This window comes from Lampetra planeri, chromosome 19 (genome assembly GCF_965212315.1).
Source record: "Lampetra planeri chromosome 19, kcLamPlan1.2.h2, whole genome shotgun sequence".
NCBI classification, from domain to species: Eukaryota; Metazoa; Chordata; class Hyperoartia; order Petromyzontiformes; family Petromyzontidae; genus Lampetra; species Lampetra planeri.
This window is the reverse complement of record NC_136125.1, coordinates 11,807,155-11,824,283: the sequence shown is the minus strand read 5'-3', so window position 1 is coordinate 11,824,283 and position 17,129 is coordinate 11,807,155. Positions and strand designations below refer to the sequence as shown.

At 48.5% G+C, this 17,129-nt stretch overlaps 1 protein-coding gene across 1 annotated transcript in view; it reads left to right on the top strand.

The window, feature by feature from the left end:
- Positions 1-16,486, top strand: part of BLTP1 (bridge-like lipid transfer protein family member 1) — a 128,374-nt gene extending 111,888 nt beyond the window's left edge. Inside the window, exons 85-87 of the mRNA XM_078603032.1 lie at positions 1,490-1,624; positions 7,233-7,401; positions 9,282-16,486. Coding sequence (XP_078459158.1) covers positions 1,490-1,624; positions 7,233-7,401; positions 9,282-9,513 — 536 coding nt within the window. The 3' untranslated portion in view covers positions 9,514-16,486. The remainder of the gene's footprint in view (positions 1-1,489; positions 1,625-7,232; positions 7,402-9,281) is intronic.
- Positions 16,487-17,129: the final 643 nt, after the last annotated feature.

Here is a 17,129-nt window from a genome sequence, read left to right as displayed (position 1 = left end):
GATTCTATTAAGCGTCACAAGGTATGAGACAGCTAGGACAGAACGGAGATTCTTGCACATGCCAGGGCTTAAAAACTAAAGAAATTATATGTTTTAGATTGCGTGGGATATTAACTTTCTGTGCCTTATCGCAGGAGCATAAAAATATCCTAATTTTGTCACAGCATTTGGGTCAGAGCAGATCCCTCGAGGAATCAAGTCCGTTTTGACTGAGCATTATCTCGCCTAGCCCACACATTTTTAGTTAATGGAATGCATGCTGGGTTTTACCTAAATAGGAAATAACAGAAACATGATTATTTTATGTTGTACATTTGGAATTCTGAAGATGCCTGTGGTATCGCAGAAGAAAAAGAAAATATGTTTAATTCAATTGTAAATTTTCATATGGAACGTATAATGAATATATTTTTTTCGTGGATTTAATTTCGTTTACGAACGGTTTCTATTTCACAAAGTGCCGTGTCTGTGACTGCCGCAGGCAAAGCAGACGGAGTAATACCGTTTTCACGACCAGTTCTAAGCGGGCTGGAGCCATTCCAGGCCAGTGCTGTGCCACGGGCCTACCTGTTTTCTTGACTTGATGAGTGGACTTGTCGTACGAACAGCTGTGCTCAGCAATATCGCTTTTCCACTGGCACAAGCTAGCTCGGCCAGAGCAGAGCCCTCACGGTACGGGTAGTTTTTCCACTGGCTATTTGTCGAGCCGAGCCGGAACCGAGCCACGCTGTGCTTGTCTCGCAAGCCGTTTGAGTCTGGCTCGGGACCAGGCAGGGCCATAGGCGGGGTTCATAATCATTTTGTTTCGTGCTCTGTGTCAGTCGGTGCACTTTAACGCCTGGTGCTGATGTCACGTTGGTTGCGTGTGATGCCAGCAACGCAACTTGGGTTCTGCAGCAGAAAAACAACTGCGGCTCTCGAGAGCCGCGCCGTGCTGGCACTGTACGGCCCTGGCGTGGCTCAGTTGTCTAGTGGAAAAGAGGTACGAGTGAAATAACCCCAGGCACCGAGGCTGCCTGATGACATCAATGGTCACTGTTGTGTGGCCTTGACGGTACCACCTCATTTAGTCAATGAGCAGTGAGATTTGAAAAGCAAGACATTAGTAGTTTTGCACATAATTTTGATGTTTAACGCATGATATACCACCTAATTGTTGCATTTAATCGTGATTTGAAGATTTTTTTTTATATCTACGGAGTGCTACTCACCTGGTCTTGCTTACATCGCTACTCAATGAACGTGCACCCTCCCAGGGTCTTCACTCAGCTGCCATGGGCAGGGAGAATGAACAGGGTTGAAGTCAGGAGGCAGTGGTGACAGAAAGGATGTCACCGCATCGTCGATGGCAACACGAAGCAGCCCAGTTGTGGCTCTGACATGCCTCTGACATACTTAAAGCTGGTTGTGGAAAGTCAAGTTTAATCAACAGCCTCCTCTGAATTCGACGTGTCTTTTTTTTGCACCCCCCGCGTTTTTTTTTATTCAGATGCATCACGGAAGCCGAAGGTGGAGTGCAGCGTTGTGACGGAGTTCCGCGACCACATCTGCGTGACGATGGACGCCGAGCTCATCATGTTCCTGCACGACCTCGTCTCCGCTTACCTCAAGGAGAAGGAGAAAGGTATCACGGCCGTCTTACCCGGCGTCTTGCCCTGAGATCGGGAGTCCCATCGCACCTTGCGCAGACCAGCGCCGCCCATGTTATAAAATAAGCCGTGGAAGGTGGTGTCCCGCAGGACCAGCTCTGAGATCTCGTAAAGTGATCCCTTGCCCACACCGCGCGCATTGCACTCTGCCACGTGCTGTGGTGTTCTGTGGCCGCATGCTGCTCAAACCGATGTTCTGGTTTTTTTTTTTCTCAGAGCGAGATCTATCGTTAAGTTAAACACGCTGTTTGGTGGACTTTGTGTTCAGTCACAAGTGACTCGGCTGAGACCATCGACTCCCTGGGATGCTCCCGAGATTTGAACCCAGGGTCTGAGTGATGCTGTTTCGGCTCTCCGTGACCCAACCAGCCACCGTCGTTGCCAGGGATGGACGTACAGTTTAGAGAAGAAACGGCAGCGACCCGAAGCAAAGGGACCAGATTCCTTTTGCCGGATAAAGTAATTTGTTAATGAAACTCGCAATGCTTTGTTGTTAGACTATCAGCAACATGTAAATCAGTTTGCATGGTTTCATCATTCAGTGTGAGGGTAATAGTGTTATATTTTAAATGTGTGTGCACCATAGCTGCTCTATATAACGTTTAGTGTGCTTTCCATTGGCAAGAGGGTGCGCACGCTGGTGAAGACTTAGCGGGACTGCCTTAAAATCCATATTTTCTACGTGAGGTTTTTTTTGTCTTCTAACTGTGGCGTTTGGAAATGTGAGTGTCTGAGCTATCCGTTGATTTTAAAGTGAGTCATATTGCATCGGACTTTACTGCACCGTATTCAAAGCTCTGCGAGATTTGACCCACCCGAGTTATGATTAATTTTGAATATACTTATGAAAACAGTAGCATTCCTCATAGGATGGCCCAGCTAATATATTTTTGTGCAAAAAAAATGCCTTCGTATCTCATCACATGTAATTTTAAAAGTGTCCATCACTCGTGGTCATTCGTTCATTCTTCACCCTTATGCTTTGCAACTCTCTTAAATGAACATCTTCTGTGTCACATCTCACATTACTCGCGTGTTAAGCTGCACCTAAATATCCGTGCTAATTAGGTTCCCACCGAAATCGCCGTGAGATGCTTCAAGTTTTCGTGAAAAAAAGTGCGAGAAGGTTTATGGCCACCTCCATAGAAAAAAACATTCCGAAAGTATATTTTGAAAACATATCACAGATAAGGGTGGCATGCGTGGTAATTAGCACACACCCGAGGTACGTGGTGGTACATTGGTTAGCACGCTGCGCTGTGAACCTGGCGTCATTCCTGGCCATGGCCTTCGTCAGCTGCGGCTACGATCTGCACCTGCCCTGCTCACCATCCTCCTCTACAGCAGCTCGACACGGCTTTTATGCGACTTAATAGAGCAGTCGATTTACAAAAGGCTTTTAAATGATTCTCATCATTCTTGTTATTATTGTCACAGGTGAACATCGTGAGAGAAACGTTCCGCTTCTTGGCGAAATGGCCAAAACCATATTGCCTTGTCATCTCTGTTGGCGATGACGTATCGAAACTTTTCGCCAAAAATCGGACAAAGGGGAACGTTTGTCAACGCGAGAATTGGTCCCACTAGATTGGCTTGACATGAGGAGTAACTCTCTGGAAAACGCTCACAAATCAGCAACATACCTTGCGGTTGTTCTCCACTTAAGAGTTTTGAGATATGTCTGTTCCAAATGCATTGATTCCCGAGTCCTGAAAACTTGCATCCAATACTGCACCAGGTAATAGACTGTGGAGAACAGCGGGGAGTTTGTGCCAGCAGGCCGATTGCCATTCCGTCAAAGCAGCAGATCATTAATTCACAACAGAGCAGCACAGCAAAAAGGTCTGACGCGGTACGAGACCTCATTTCCGCACTGGCACCACATCCGCATTGTTTATGCGAGCAATGAGGGCATTATCATAAATCCCAGCACCACTAGGTAAGACCATAGCCTAAGTGGTTATTAAAAAGTGTGGAGATGCCTTTAAGCATCTTAAATTTTTTGTTCCATGCATGTTAAACTTCAAACTCTTGAGGGCCATTTATTTTGTGTTCTGGTTGCGAATGCTTTGATGACCTTTTTGAATGAACATTTCGCGAGAGTTTTGGTCGTTGCGCAGCAGATTTGTTTGTGGACGTGTGACATTTACTTTCTCGATCCAAATATATACAGACGTGCACACATCTACGCATGTACATAAATACACACACACACTCATACTCCTGTCCACATTTATACGGTGTGCAGGCAACCTCCATTCCACTTAGCCTTATAGGCTATTCTTCACAGTTTATTACCCAGCCCTATAAACTGCCTTTAGTGAGTACTCGTTAGAACAGTTCAACACCCTTGTAACAGGGTTGTGTGGTCAGCACCACTCATGCCAAGCCACCTTTAATTTCCCAGTGCTCATGTTGACCACACCGTTGTAACGTGTATGGAATCTAGGGGAGTCCCTTGGCTATGTACTTTGCACTCCTATTGTGTTTTTGTATCGTTTGTTGTAACTTTATGACCCGCCCCTACTGGGCATCTGCGGAAAAAAACAGCTTTGCAGCTCATCGGATTCCTCCTGCCGTCTAAATAAAGATTCTGATTCTGTGTGTGAATTGGCCACCGCAAGGTGACGAGCCGGTAATCACTCCAATATCAACCTCCGTAATACAACGGCAAAGACCCCTGTTGTGGACGTACTTTCGTGCACCTGGGAATCAACGATGCCACCGCTACAGTTTCACAGATGCACACTGCACGCGCTCACACACGGGTGACTAAGGATGCCACCGCTACAGTTACACAGATGCACACTGCACTCGCTGGCACACGGGTGACTAAGGATGCCAGCACTACAGTTACACAGATGCACACTGCACGCGCTCACACACGGATGACTAAGGATGCCACCGCTACAGTTACACAGATGCACACTGCACTCGCTAGCACACGGGTGACTAAGGATGCCAGCACTACAGTTACACAGATGCACACTGCACTCGCTCACACACGGGTGACTAACGATGCCACCTCTACAGTTACACAGATGCACACTGCACTCGCTGGCACACGGGTGACTAAGGATGCCACCTCTACAGTTACACAGATGCACACTGCACTCGCTGGCACACGGGTGACTAAGGATGCCAGCACTACAGTTACACAGATGCACACTGCACGCGCTCACACACGGATGACTAAGGATGCCACCACTACAGTTACACAGATGCACACTGCACGCGCTCACACACGGGTGACTAAGGATGCCACCGCTACAGTTACACAGATGCACACTGCACTCGCTCACACACGGGTGACTAACGATGCCACCTCTACAGTTACACAGATGCACACTGCACTCGCTGGCACACGGGTGACTAAGGATGCCACCGCTACAGTTACACAGATGCAGACTGCACTCGCTGGCACACGGGTGACTAAGGATGCCACCTCTACATTTACACAGATGCACACTGCACGCCCTCGCTCATGGGTGACTAAGGATGCCACCGCTACAGTTACACAGATGCACACTTCACTCGCTCGCTCACGGGTGACTAAGGAACTTTCAGTCCCTGAACCTGCAGGGGCAGAGATCCTTGAGAGCAACTTTGCACCTCGTTTTAGTAAAGAAAGGGTTTGAGATTCGGGTTTATGACATTCACAATGCGGAATAGTGGAGATGGATGCTTTTATCGACTTGGTGGTACAGTCTGTGCCTCAGTGCCAAGGTGGACACTTGAGTTTGAAGAGAACACATTTTTATAATAGAACATGGCAGGATGGCCTTTTGTTTCAAACTATATCTATCTCTGCTTGATTTCTGCCGTTCCTCTGATCGCTTCAACGTCCTTCACGTTCAGGTCACCAGATAATGTAAGGGGGGCACTTGGCCTTTTATTATTATTAATTCAGATCTGCTTGTGTCTGAAAATGTCCCCTTTTGAAAGGCTGATGCGATTTCTTCTCCCCAGACACACAGGGAGGAGCCGTGACCTTGCGATAGTGTGCTCTGGCAAGGTTACAAGGCTTCAGAAACGGCTGCACCGGGAGTAGCCGAAATGTCTGCTGTTGGGATCTGGTGCTCGTATAAGCGGGTGGCGCTGAGATTGAGCACGTTAAGCCATGGGCTCTTGATGTCTCGCTGCAGTCAAATTGCCAGCATTTTGGCCATGCTGCCTCCTGTGCATTTGTGCTTCGTTTTGTGCTGGTTTGTATAGGATAACCTGCCACGTGGATAGATAGGAAGATAATATACATTTTTTTCTCTCTCAACAAGTTACCGGTGTAGTGCAAGCATTCATTTGATTTCCCTACGTAGAAATGCGTGTCCTTACAACGTCTAACCTTGCCATGAGCTACTGTCATGCAATATCGATCATTTGCTCACCGTTTTGAATGGTCACCAGAGGAAGGTATTGCATCTCATTCCACATTATCGGTAAATGTGTCAAGTAAATCACTTAAAAAATCATTTGGAGCGTCTTCCTGTTCAATGTTACATGTGATGTAATGGTTTTGTTTGTATATGGATGACGGATTGGCTCTGGTGGGTTTTTTTTACTTTTTTTTAATCAGATCTTTACGGTCTTCCTATCATGACCCTCGTCTCCCTTGGAAGATAAACTTTCAGTCTCCGCCTTCTCTCGGCCCTCCTTAGATGAAGATTACCTCTTTACCTTAAACAAGCAATGGGGATGTGCACATGTCTCCATTGGTGACCCAGAGTTCCTATGTCAAATTCTACATTTCCATGGCAGGGACCAGTCTGTCTATGGGATGACCACCGTTGACCTCCTGGAGGAACGTGGAGCCGAGTCAACCCCAACTGAGATGTCGGCTAGCACTGCTGGGCAATCGCTTTTGTAAACGATGAGAAATACCCATCAACAGAATAATAGGCAGGCCCGAAAAGCCGTGAGTTGACACAAACCCAAGCGAAACGTGTAAAAAGCACGCAGTCTTTTTTGTATTATGCAAAATCGTCAGAATTTCCTGAAGAGGTGCATTGTGGTCCACCACTCGGATAAATCACGCAGTTCGCACCAGCACCGTGGATCTTTGCCTGCCATCGTTGACCAGCGGAGAGATGGCCCCCACTGAGTTGTTCTGCAGTGGAGAGCCTCGGCACCCAGCCAACGTTTTTAACGCTTTACTATGAAGGCATTAGCTCCATCCGTCTGTTGGTCCACAATGGGGCTGGGGGCACGCTCATAATGATTATGCAATTTGAGCGAACCTGCAGCACAATGTTGCACTGCTATCAGCGACTTCACCTATTCGTTTTTATAATAGAGTGATACATTCTACATTTTTCCTTTTAAGGCAGCGCTATTTGCAAAAGTTGCGTTTGTGCACGACTTGCAACGCAGTGTCACCGAGAAGATTTTTCAAAAGGGTTTGCTCAAAAATTAAAGACACAAACCAAGGCAAAAAGTCAACTTGCTTTTTGTCCCGACAGCTGCCCCATCAGCTTCCATGCCACTCGCGAAACGCTTCCCAAAAAAGCGGGAGCGCTTTGGCCAGCGTGACATGCTCCACGTGCGTGCGTCAACTTGTCTGCTTTTTCTCGTTTGCCCACGCGACAGCGATGTTCACGACGCGCGGCTCGCTGTCTCGCGGGAGCCAGCGGAGCCCCACGACGGCGAAGACGGCCGAGCGAACCCCGAGCCAGGAAGTGCCGCCCCCGCCCCCCCCAACGGGCGGGGACAGCCGCGAGTTCGTGTGCAACACCTGGCAGCTGGAGCCATCGCTCAGGTGAGTGACGACGGTGGGGTGCGGAGGCAGGGTTGAGACGCCGCATCTTGCGAAACATCCCGTGGCATTTTACAGCTCAACAATGCAGCTCTACAATTTGCTCGCTCACGCCACTGATGGTGTGGGCGGTGCCCTCTCGCTTGTGGGAAGCTCAACACAGCCCCTCGAGGAGGTGTTTTGACCGATACGTCCACACGGGCCCAGACGTCTTGGAAGAGGTGGAAGTGCCCACTCTTAACCCCGCCGCACGTGAGGATCATCGGCTATACACCTAATAAATAAACTGAAAATTGAAACTTAATCGGCTGCGTACTCATTAATATTGCTCGGTAGACAGAGGGGAGGGGCAGTAAATAAACCTACCCTTTGTATTATCTGAGATTCCGGGAGATGGAATCGAGCAAGCAACCTCTGGGTTGCAAGGCCGGTGTGCTGACCGTTACACCCCGGCAGCATTGGGGGATCACTGTGAATACAATATCAACTCAATAAGTATTCCCACAGGGTTACTCAGATTGCTTTGACTGCGCGTCGGCGTATAGGATATGCATTGTCGTGTTGAATGGAGGAGACTAATGAACACGCGAGGAATTCAACGCGACAAAGGAAACGAAAACGTGTTTGCATTGGTGTACAAGGACAGGCCAAGAAAAGACCTCGGCGACATTGTTCCCAAAACAGCCTTAGAACAGAGAAATGTGTAGTAGGCTGCTGCCGTGTGTACTGGGTGAGTAGTCGTCTGTATATATATGTTTTCCGAGGCAGTGATAACGGTGGCGCAGTGGTTTTCTATTTGAGAAACCCTGTTTTAAAGGTTTTCCCCCCTCCCGCCACTTTTCTGCCACCCTCGCCATTATCCTTGTGCCTCCCACCTCGTCCACATTCCACGTTCCCTCTCTTCTTTACCTGTAACCTCCCATTACCATTTCCCTGTGGTTTATTTTCTCTTCTGCTGCACTCGCCCTTTCTCTCCCCTGTGTCACCTCCTCCTCGCTTCCTGTCTTGCTCTGCCCTCTGTCCTGCCTGCCTTATCTCATCTTCTAACACTGACCCTTAACCCGACTGTCTCCCTTTCCTCTGGATTTATCGTGGACTCCCTCTGTCCTTTCTTCTCTTTCCATTACTCCCAATCAGCCCACTGGCGTCTCGCAGTATGCTTCTCATGCATGTAACGTTTACCCACCACCCCGCGTACCCCCTCCCTGCAGTGAATTGTCACGATTCAGTTGTTGTGATTTGATTCAAGATCCATATTTCGTTCGGCTGTGGCAAGTGTAGCGCCTCTTGTGGCTGCACGGGTCACATGCAAAAGTTATCGACAATAACATATCGTCCTCCGTGATCTACCCACTGCTAGATGAAGGCCTCCTCAAGCTGCCGCCATTTCTCGCAATGAAAGAAAACGCCACTTAGCTGCTGAACATGAACTTCTTTCGTCACTCCATCTCCACGGTTCTACGTACTTTGAGTGTCTTATCACCTCTAGCTGCTGCTGTCTGAAGTCTTGGCCGCCGACCTTCATTCCTTATTATTATTGTCGTGAATATTACAGCCATATTATGTATATCGCTTAATTAAAACATGTTATTTTTCGGCATGTTATTATCACGTTCAGGTTTCCAAAAGCACTTCACCCTGCTATCGTGCAACTTTTTCCTTCAGAAAAAAAAAATCCACCTTCAATAACTCTACACACTCCGACATGTTTACCACCAGTCTCCCTCCGACAGATACCAGTTGCAGTTATCCATCGTTCACCAAACAACAACACGTACGATTACAAAACAATGCACCCTTATAGGTCGTGATGTCGCGAGCGTTAAGCATCGGTGAATGTACCCCGCATCCATCGCACGTCTCAATTCCCGACCTCCACCCAGGCTCATCTCGTGGACGGGCCAGAAGATCGACCCCGTGGGCGTGGACTACATCCTGCAGAAGCTGGGCTTCCACCACGCGCGCACCACCATCCCCAAGTGGCTGCAGCGCGGCGTCATGGACCCGCTCGACAAGGTGCTCTCCGTGCTCATCGAGCGCCTTGTGTTGGCGCTGCAGCACGAGCGCGAGCGCAAGGCCTCGTCCAAGGACGAGCACGGCCCGAGCCAGCGCTGAGCTGCCCCGCTCGGTCGCCCGCACGCCCGCGGCGACTCGCGTTCGCCCCCCACCCCCACCACCACCTAGCCGCACCGACATCGCTGGGAGGAGCGGGGGAGTGCGGTGGCTGCTGGTGCCGTGCCGCCCCCCCCCCCACCCCACGCTAGGCGTGTGCCGAGTTGGTAATCGTTTTCCTCGTCACGGTAAAGGTTCAGCCCTGCGTTGGCTTGCTCGCACCGCTGCTGACGGAAGGGCCTCCGCAGAAGGCGGCTCTGGAGAGAGCCTCTCTCGCGAGGGCATTTTGGGCCTACTCTCCCACGCCGGCCCACACGTCGTGGGAGATTTTGTCCGAGTGCGATGGCTTTCGAAACGAATCCCGGTTTTGTACGAAAAGCTGTGCATTATCAATGGAGCCCACCGCGTACAAACCAGAGACGTTCACAGAACACATTTCCCTCTTCTGTGCTGTGTGGGTTTTGTTATCTCTTCAAGCGACTGTAAAACTTGTAAATTGCATTAAAAAAAGTATTGGCTGCAGCTAGTGATAAAAGGTAGTGGGCACTTAAATAAATAAATGAGAGCCAATTATTTGCACCATCCATTTATTCGTTTGTTATCCACAGTGGCATGCCCGCATCCAGTGATTGCGATCACTGTTTAGAAAAAAACAGGTACAAAGTTTGTTTTGCGACGATTAAACATGACCCATGTGTTGTGGTAGTTGTCGGTGACATGAGGAATGTGCTATATAGTTGGCTGTGGAGTCTGAGATGTGTTCACAGTGGTGGTGTAACCTCACCGGCTTTATTTATCGCTTTTAATCACACTCGCTCGGAATTATTTACAGTTGAGGCCAACATAAGAAAGTGAAATTCATGGTAAAACTGGATTAAAACTATAAAACAAGAAAATAAAGTTTTAATATATAAACTAATGTAAACTCTTTGTCCCGTTCTAAACATAGCAATTTGTTAATTTGTTGAATTAAAATTAAAGATGCTGTTCTTGTAAAGAAGAAAACATTATTCTTAGATGCTACCTGCCAAATCTCTTTTGTGTACTTGGCACAAACCATCGCAGTAAAATTAGGTGTAATTTCAATCATAGTTTTACTTTATTCCTAGCTTAACTAATTTGAGTGCACACTTAACGTTTGGCGTGACCAAATGTCCGTGCGGATTGGTACCAGGAGCACCTCTTTAAGCGTTTAATTGCCACGGGCAGATTTGAGGGCCAGCCGAGGCACAGGCTGTAAAAGCGTAGGAACGCGAACCGCAACCTCCTCCTGGACACGCCATCAGCTCTTTGCCACCTCGCCGTTGCCCCCACATTGACCCGCATTGCCAGGGTGTGCAGCGGGCCACGTCAGACGACACGGGGGCCGGTCCGCTCCGCAGATCCGCGCCGACGTATCGCGTGCGTGATTGAGCCGCTTGGCTTCGCTCAAATACCCACGAGGGAGGGCAAGTGACCGTGCCTCTCCTGCTGTGACCACGCAGAACCTAAGCTGCTCGCCCCCCCGGAGATTATGCGCAGATTTTTGGCTCGTCACCAGTCTGCCGCAGCTTTTCCTCGCCCCAGCGTGATGCGACGTGGGCGTAGAGCTGAGATTAAGTCCCCTGTTGCGCTCGGAGGGATCCGCAGTCAATGTTCAGCCACTTCCGTGGCGCCGGGCTGATTATCAACCGTTGTACATAGCCTGGGATATGGTTACATTCGTGCGTGTAGTCATCGCACCAGGGAATTGTAATTCGTTTGTATGTATGTATGTTGGACTTCGTAGCCAACCATGATAATCGGAGGTATATGTATTTATAATTGTATGCATATGCAGCGTTCAATATTGACATTGGTGTGTGTGATTGATCTAAATATTTACCTTCATGGCTGGCTGCGGTTAGAGAGAATATTTCCATAAAAATGTAAAGCCACTTTTTAATGTGGTCCTAAATAGGCTGCTCATGCTTTCACAACAGCAGGGCGATAACAGGTTCTAAAACAACCCAATAATCCGTTAGAACCCCGCTCGCTGTCCCTTGTGTTTATGGAGAACACTCGTATCAACTCCTCGGTGTTAGCACCTTGCTTTTGGCAAGCAGCTACATCTTGATGCCATTGTTTTTCATTTCGTGTTGTTTACCGCCACGCTGCACTGTTGATTAATATTTCTTGTTGGACCGGTGGCTCGTGCAGTTGTAAATATAGTTGAGTGGAATTCAAGGTTGTTGCTCAAAGTTCGGAAGCTCAAATGTCACGCCATCACGCGAGGAGCAAAGTGATTTGAATTCCGTGCAGTTTCCCGTCGGTCACAGAAAGTACAAGAAATGTCACTGTCACTGTCGCCGCCGCCACCTTCACTGCAGTTGCGGCCGCCCCTCGCCGCGGTGCCACGGCGTCGACACAACCTGGCATCGGGGGCGGTGTGGTCGCTGGAACGGCGCAGCGCCGTCAAATAGATCAATGTCGCCATGCGTGCGCGGTGAGATTCGCTCACATCTTGTGTACGCATGCTTGTCGTGCAGGCGCTCAGTTGCCCTCTGGTGTGTTTTCGACTTGAAATTATCGAGGGAGAACGTGAGCTCCTTTAATTCAGTTCCTGATGAAGCTTTAGAGCTGAACTTTGGAAATCGTGCCGAACAACGCACGGTACCACCCGAAGTCACGTCGGGGAGCTTCACGCGCACCTCGGCCAGCGTGCGATTCTTGCCGCCGAGCCCTGGAGATAACCGTCGGCAGTGCCCCATCCCTGGGCGAGTCCGCTGCGGGGATCGACAAGTGCCAACGGGAGCACGGGGAATGTTCGAAATGGCATTGTGGGCGTGACTGACTCTGAGGGAGTTAATTGTGCGGGGTGCCGTGTGTTGAATCCCGTGTCATCGGCATGTAATCGAGACGCTCAATTGAATTTTCCACGTTCGCGTTACGGGGATGGGCCGTTAGGGAATCTGCGGTTTTCTTTTGCGTCGGGTTTCTCGCTCTCTGTCTGACTTTGCACAGCTCCCCCAGGGCCTGCCTTGCTGTGCGCGTTTACCTGCATCTTGTGCAAAGAGTTCTTTATACCTGTGGTTCTTACATCGCCGTTGCGAACGCGTCATTATTTTATTCTGTCTTCGAGCACATTATTCATCATCTCTCGTGCTTCGGTTGTTTTTAAACTCGGATCCCAATGCGTCCAAAATGTGAACATGCGTTGGAATATCTGTGCTGTTTTTTATTTTATATAATTGGCACAAAATCACAATGTAACCTTTTGGTGGTTGTTTAGATGGAGGGGTGGAATGGGGGGAGGGGTGTGCGCTACAGCGAGAACAAAAACCAAACAAGACAAACACGGAAATATTTACATACACACACACGCAGGTGACAGCGCCGTACATTACCTTGGTCATTATATCACATATCGTTGAATCGTTGACAACACTCGCATGAATTTTATTCATTTTCTGTTTGATGGCTGATTCACAAAGGGGCAGGAGGGGAGGCAGAGCCATGCCCCTGGTGCCTCTTTTCATTTTGCCGAGCGGAACAACATGTGTCTGCACGTCTGAAGGGTCATCAATACCCCTGCGTTGCTCCTTCACCCTCTGCACGTATATGATTATACCCCGATGCTCGCTCCTGCTTGTTTCGGAGCGGGCAGGCAGACACGACGTTGCTATTGAAATGGCATCCTCGTGAAATCCTACTCCACGGATCCCTCTTGGCTCAGCTGCCATTCGCTCTCTTGGGTCAAAATTGGGGCAACTTGCGTGGTCACACGCTGGCTTTTATTCTGTGGTGAACTGTGTTCCGACGTGTGCCTGACAGCGCACTAACGGAGGAATTCACAAGCGACTTCCCCTTGGGCAATGTTCACAGGCTAAACGTGCGTGATGAAATTAACTTGCAACTCGCTTGTATATATATTTTTTTATTTAATATTTTCTTTTTGTTCATAAGTGGGTGTTTTTGGTAGGATTTAGTAACACTGTTTTACTGCTGTTTTTCTAATAGTTCTACCGATTATGTTGCCTTTAGCAATGTTAATCACGGGTGGTGACTCGTCAGCCTGAGGTACATGGGAATTAATGAGCCACGGATAACAGAGAGGGACCATCCTATAGACGTGTTTACGTCATTTACCCCTGTTAATTTTAGCTTTAAGCCTCGAGCAAGTAGAAACAGGAATATCATATTGTCATTGTGTTGCGCATTTAAGGAAAGCAGGGGGTCCCCCCCACCCACCTTTCTGTAATCCAGCCTGCATTGGCCAACAGTCTACAACAACGTTTTGCTTTTGCAATACTTCACACACTCGTGGTCAAAATGTTACGCAGACGTAAGCGCGTGCTCGATGGCACGCGCTCAGAACTCGGTGACCGGTCCTTTGGGGGTCGGCCGCGAGTCACCCGCTCGGCCACTCGCGGACACTCGCGGCTTTAGGGCGCTCCCGAGCCACCGCGGAGGCCACGGAGTGTTGTTCACGACCCGCCGCTTGCGTCCCTTCGGCGGCCGTTTACTTCGCCCGCGGGCATCGCAGAGTGACGCTGGCTTCAGCCGTGCACTCCCGTGCGTTTCAATTGGCCACTGTTGAGTTGTGTCTTTTTTTAAAACGCCTCGTGCAGCTTTTACGCGACCCTTAACAAAAATTGTTCAAATCCAAAAGCTAAATCACAGACCAGTTGGTTTCTTTAAAAAAAATGCGCACGTGATTAAATAGAGGTTTTATTTTTTGTATATTTGTAAGCTTGCGCGTGCATGTCGGAAAGATGTTCTGGTGCGTGCCTCTTCAATTTGAAACCTAAACGAGATGCCCTGCACTGGCGACCCCACAGGGGCCGACGCGAGCGGCGTGCGTCAACCTCCACTGAGCAGAATTCGTGATGAGCCCCGAGGCGAGCAGCGCTGTGCCCTGTCACAGGGAGGTGTCAGCGACGGGACACACCACGTGGCAGAAGGGTCCTTCTGCCACGTGGTGTCTTTCTGCCACGTGGTGTGACAGTATCTGCTTATTGATTTGTTTGCACGACTGAGCGTTTAGCGTTTGCCTGAGATAACGCGACAGGTTACGTTGTGGGCACGAATTAATATATCTTTTTTAAAACAACGTTATTCTAAAAGTCGGGCACGGCCAAGTCCACTCGCACTAAACAGAGGCCAGCTCTGGTGTGTGAACGCAAGAGGTGAAGTGACTTGGTAAGCGATTGTCAAGTCACGGTCTTCAAGACAACTGGGAGTACAATATTACTCGTATTAACATCAACTACATGCCCCCCTACCCCCCACCCCCGAGTAGTATGTACTCATGAGTCATCTCAACTCCTGGGCGACTTTGTGGGGGCGTTGGTGTTTGGCATCATTCTGTTTAGAGTTCCACACAAACACACGTGTGTGTGTGCGTGTGTGCGTTACCACGAGAGTCGGAATAAACAACACTCCGGTACCAGCGCTGCGTTCGTGTTAGGGGCACCCTGCCCTTTCTGTGCATGTAACTAATCAGTAATATATTACATTGGAATTGTTCTGCTTTTAAACCGTAATGATTTATTTTTATTTTGCCAAGATGCTACCTACAATGACTACGGTGGTGGTTGAATACTTTATGGTTTTGATATTATTTTCCATGGATGTACGCTTGATACTTTATTTAATTTAGAAACAGCGTTGCTTTATAAACCCCGATGTGTAGAACACCGATGCGCGTGGGACAGTGCTGCCGGGGACTGCTAATAAGCTCGCAATGTAGAATTTCAATATCCTAGTCCCACTTTTAATACAATGTCAGTTTTCTCTCATTTAGAGAGGGTGATTTGAAAGAGCGAGAGAACAAGAGGAGAGGAAAACGTTTGGGGGGGGGGGGGGGGTGTGAGTATGTGAGAGTGCGTGTGTGTGAGTCTATGTGAGTGAGTGTGTTAGTCTGTGTGTGAGTGTGTGTGTGTCTGTGTGTGTGAGAGTGTGTGTGAGAGTGAGTGTAAGTGAATGACTGTGTGTGAGTCTCTGTTTGCGTGCGAGTCTGTGTGTGATTGTGTGAGAGAGTGTGTGTGTGAGTATGTGTGTGTCTGTGTGTGTGAGAGTGAGTGTGAGTGAGTGACTGTGTGTGCGTGCGAATCTGTGTGTGATTGTGTGAGAGAGTGTGTGTGAGAGTGTGTGAGAGTGAGGGTGTGAGTATGTGTGTGTCTGTGTGTGTGAGAGTGAGTGTGAGTGAGTGACTGTGTGTGCGAATCTGTGTGTGATTGTGTGAGAGAGTGTGTGTGAGAGTGTGTGAGAGTGAGGGTGTGAGTATGTGTATGTCTGTGTGTGTGAGAGTGAGTGAGTGACTGTGTGTGCGAATCTGTGTGTGATTGTGTGAGAGAGTGTGTGTGAGTGTGTGTGAGTGAGAGAGGGTGTGAGTGTGTGAGTGAGTGAGTGACTGTGTGTGAGTCTGTGTGTGTGCGAGTCTGTGTGTGTAATTGTCAGAGAGTGAGAGGGTGTGAGAGTGTGTGTGGGAGTGTGTGAGTGAGTGCGTGTGAGAGAGTGTGAGAGTGTGTAAGAGGGTGTGTGTGTGAGAGTGCTTGCCATCACCGCTGTGACGCCTGTGGCTTTGGATGGCAGGTTTTTTGGATCTGGCAAGCGTGCTCGGTGCAATAGCTATGCTGGCCAGTGTCCCGTGATGTTTAACATGTTATTAACAGACCAAACCTTGTGATGTGATCGTGCAAAACAATAATAGCGACTGGCGAACAAACAGAGCCGCCATTCATCACAAAACAAATGTGAATTGTCAACTTTGCTGCTTATGGAGCCTTTTGTAAAAATCATCTCTTTTTTACGATTAATTGTATTTGTTAATTGATATTGCTGGTTGTTTCAAATGGGGTAAGCCACTTTGCGTGACTTTTTTAGTCGGACGGGTGCATTGCTTAACTACTGCATTATTGTTTGTGTTTTGTAATACAATGTGCAATTAATACGGGCCTGTGGTTATGATCTTTGGTGTTAATGTTTCTGAGAAAATAAAAACATTCAGACATTAGCGGCTCTGTTGTTTTTCCCATCAATTTATTTCCAACGCAAGCATGCGAGTGCAGACGAAGGTTTCTGTTGCCATCGTCTGGAAATTGACTGGGCAGTAGTTGTGTGATGAATCGTAGATTAAAATTGATTCTCCCACACGCGATACACGCATCTAAGAATCAATTACTCTGAACTCGTGCACTCTTCAGCTGATGGTAAACACGAGACAGACGACACAAGGCGGAGCATTCAAATGAGACGCGACATACAAGGCAGAAAATTATGAGTCCAATCTTGAACGCGAATCGTGACACACAATTGAGGGAGGGGTGAATAGCTCCATGTCTATAACGGTAGACTTGGCCTTGCCTCTTATCGTTGCCTGCAGGTCCTTCAATTGACGTCTACGTGGCAGTATGTGGTGCTGAATAGATTGCTGCAGGTGGTAATGGGCATTCGTTCTGTGTGGGTGGAGGTGCGTGTGTGTGTATCAGATGATGAACTTAGCTTGTCACGGTTGTTGTTTTTTATATGTGCTGTACAGCACTTTTATTTCATATAACTTTGATTTATGTGAGGTGGTTTGTTGGTCTCAGTGGCAAAATGCGTGCGTGTCTGTACGCACTTACTGCTGTGCGTGCATTTTTTCACGTCCATGCATT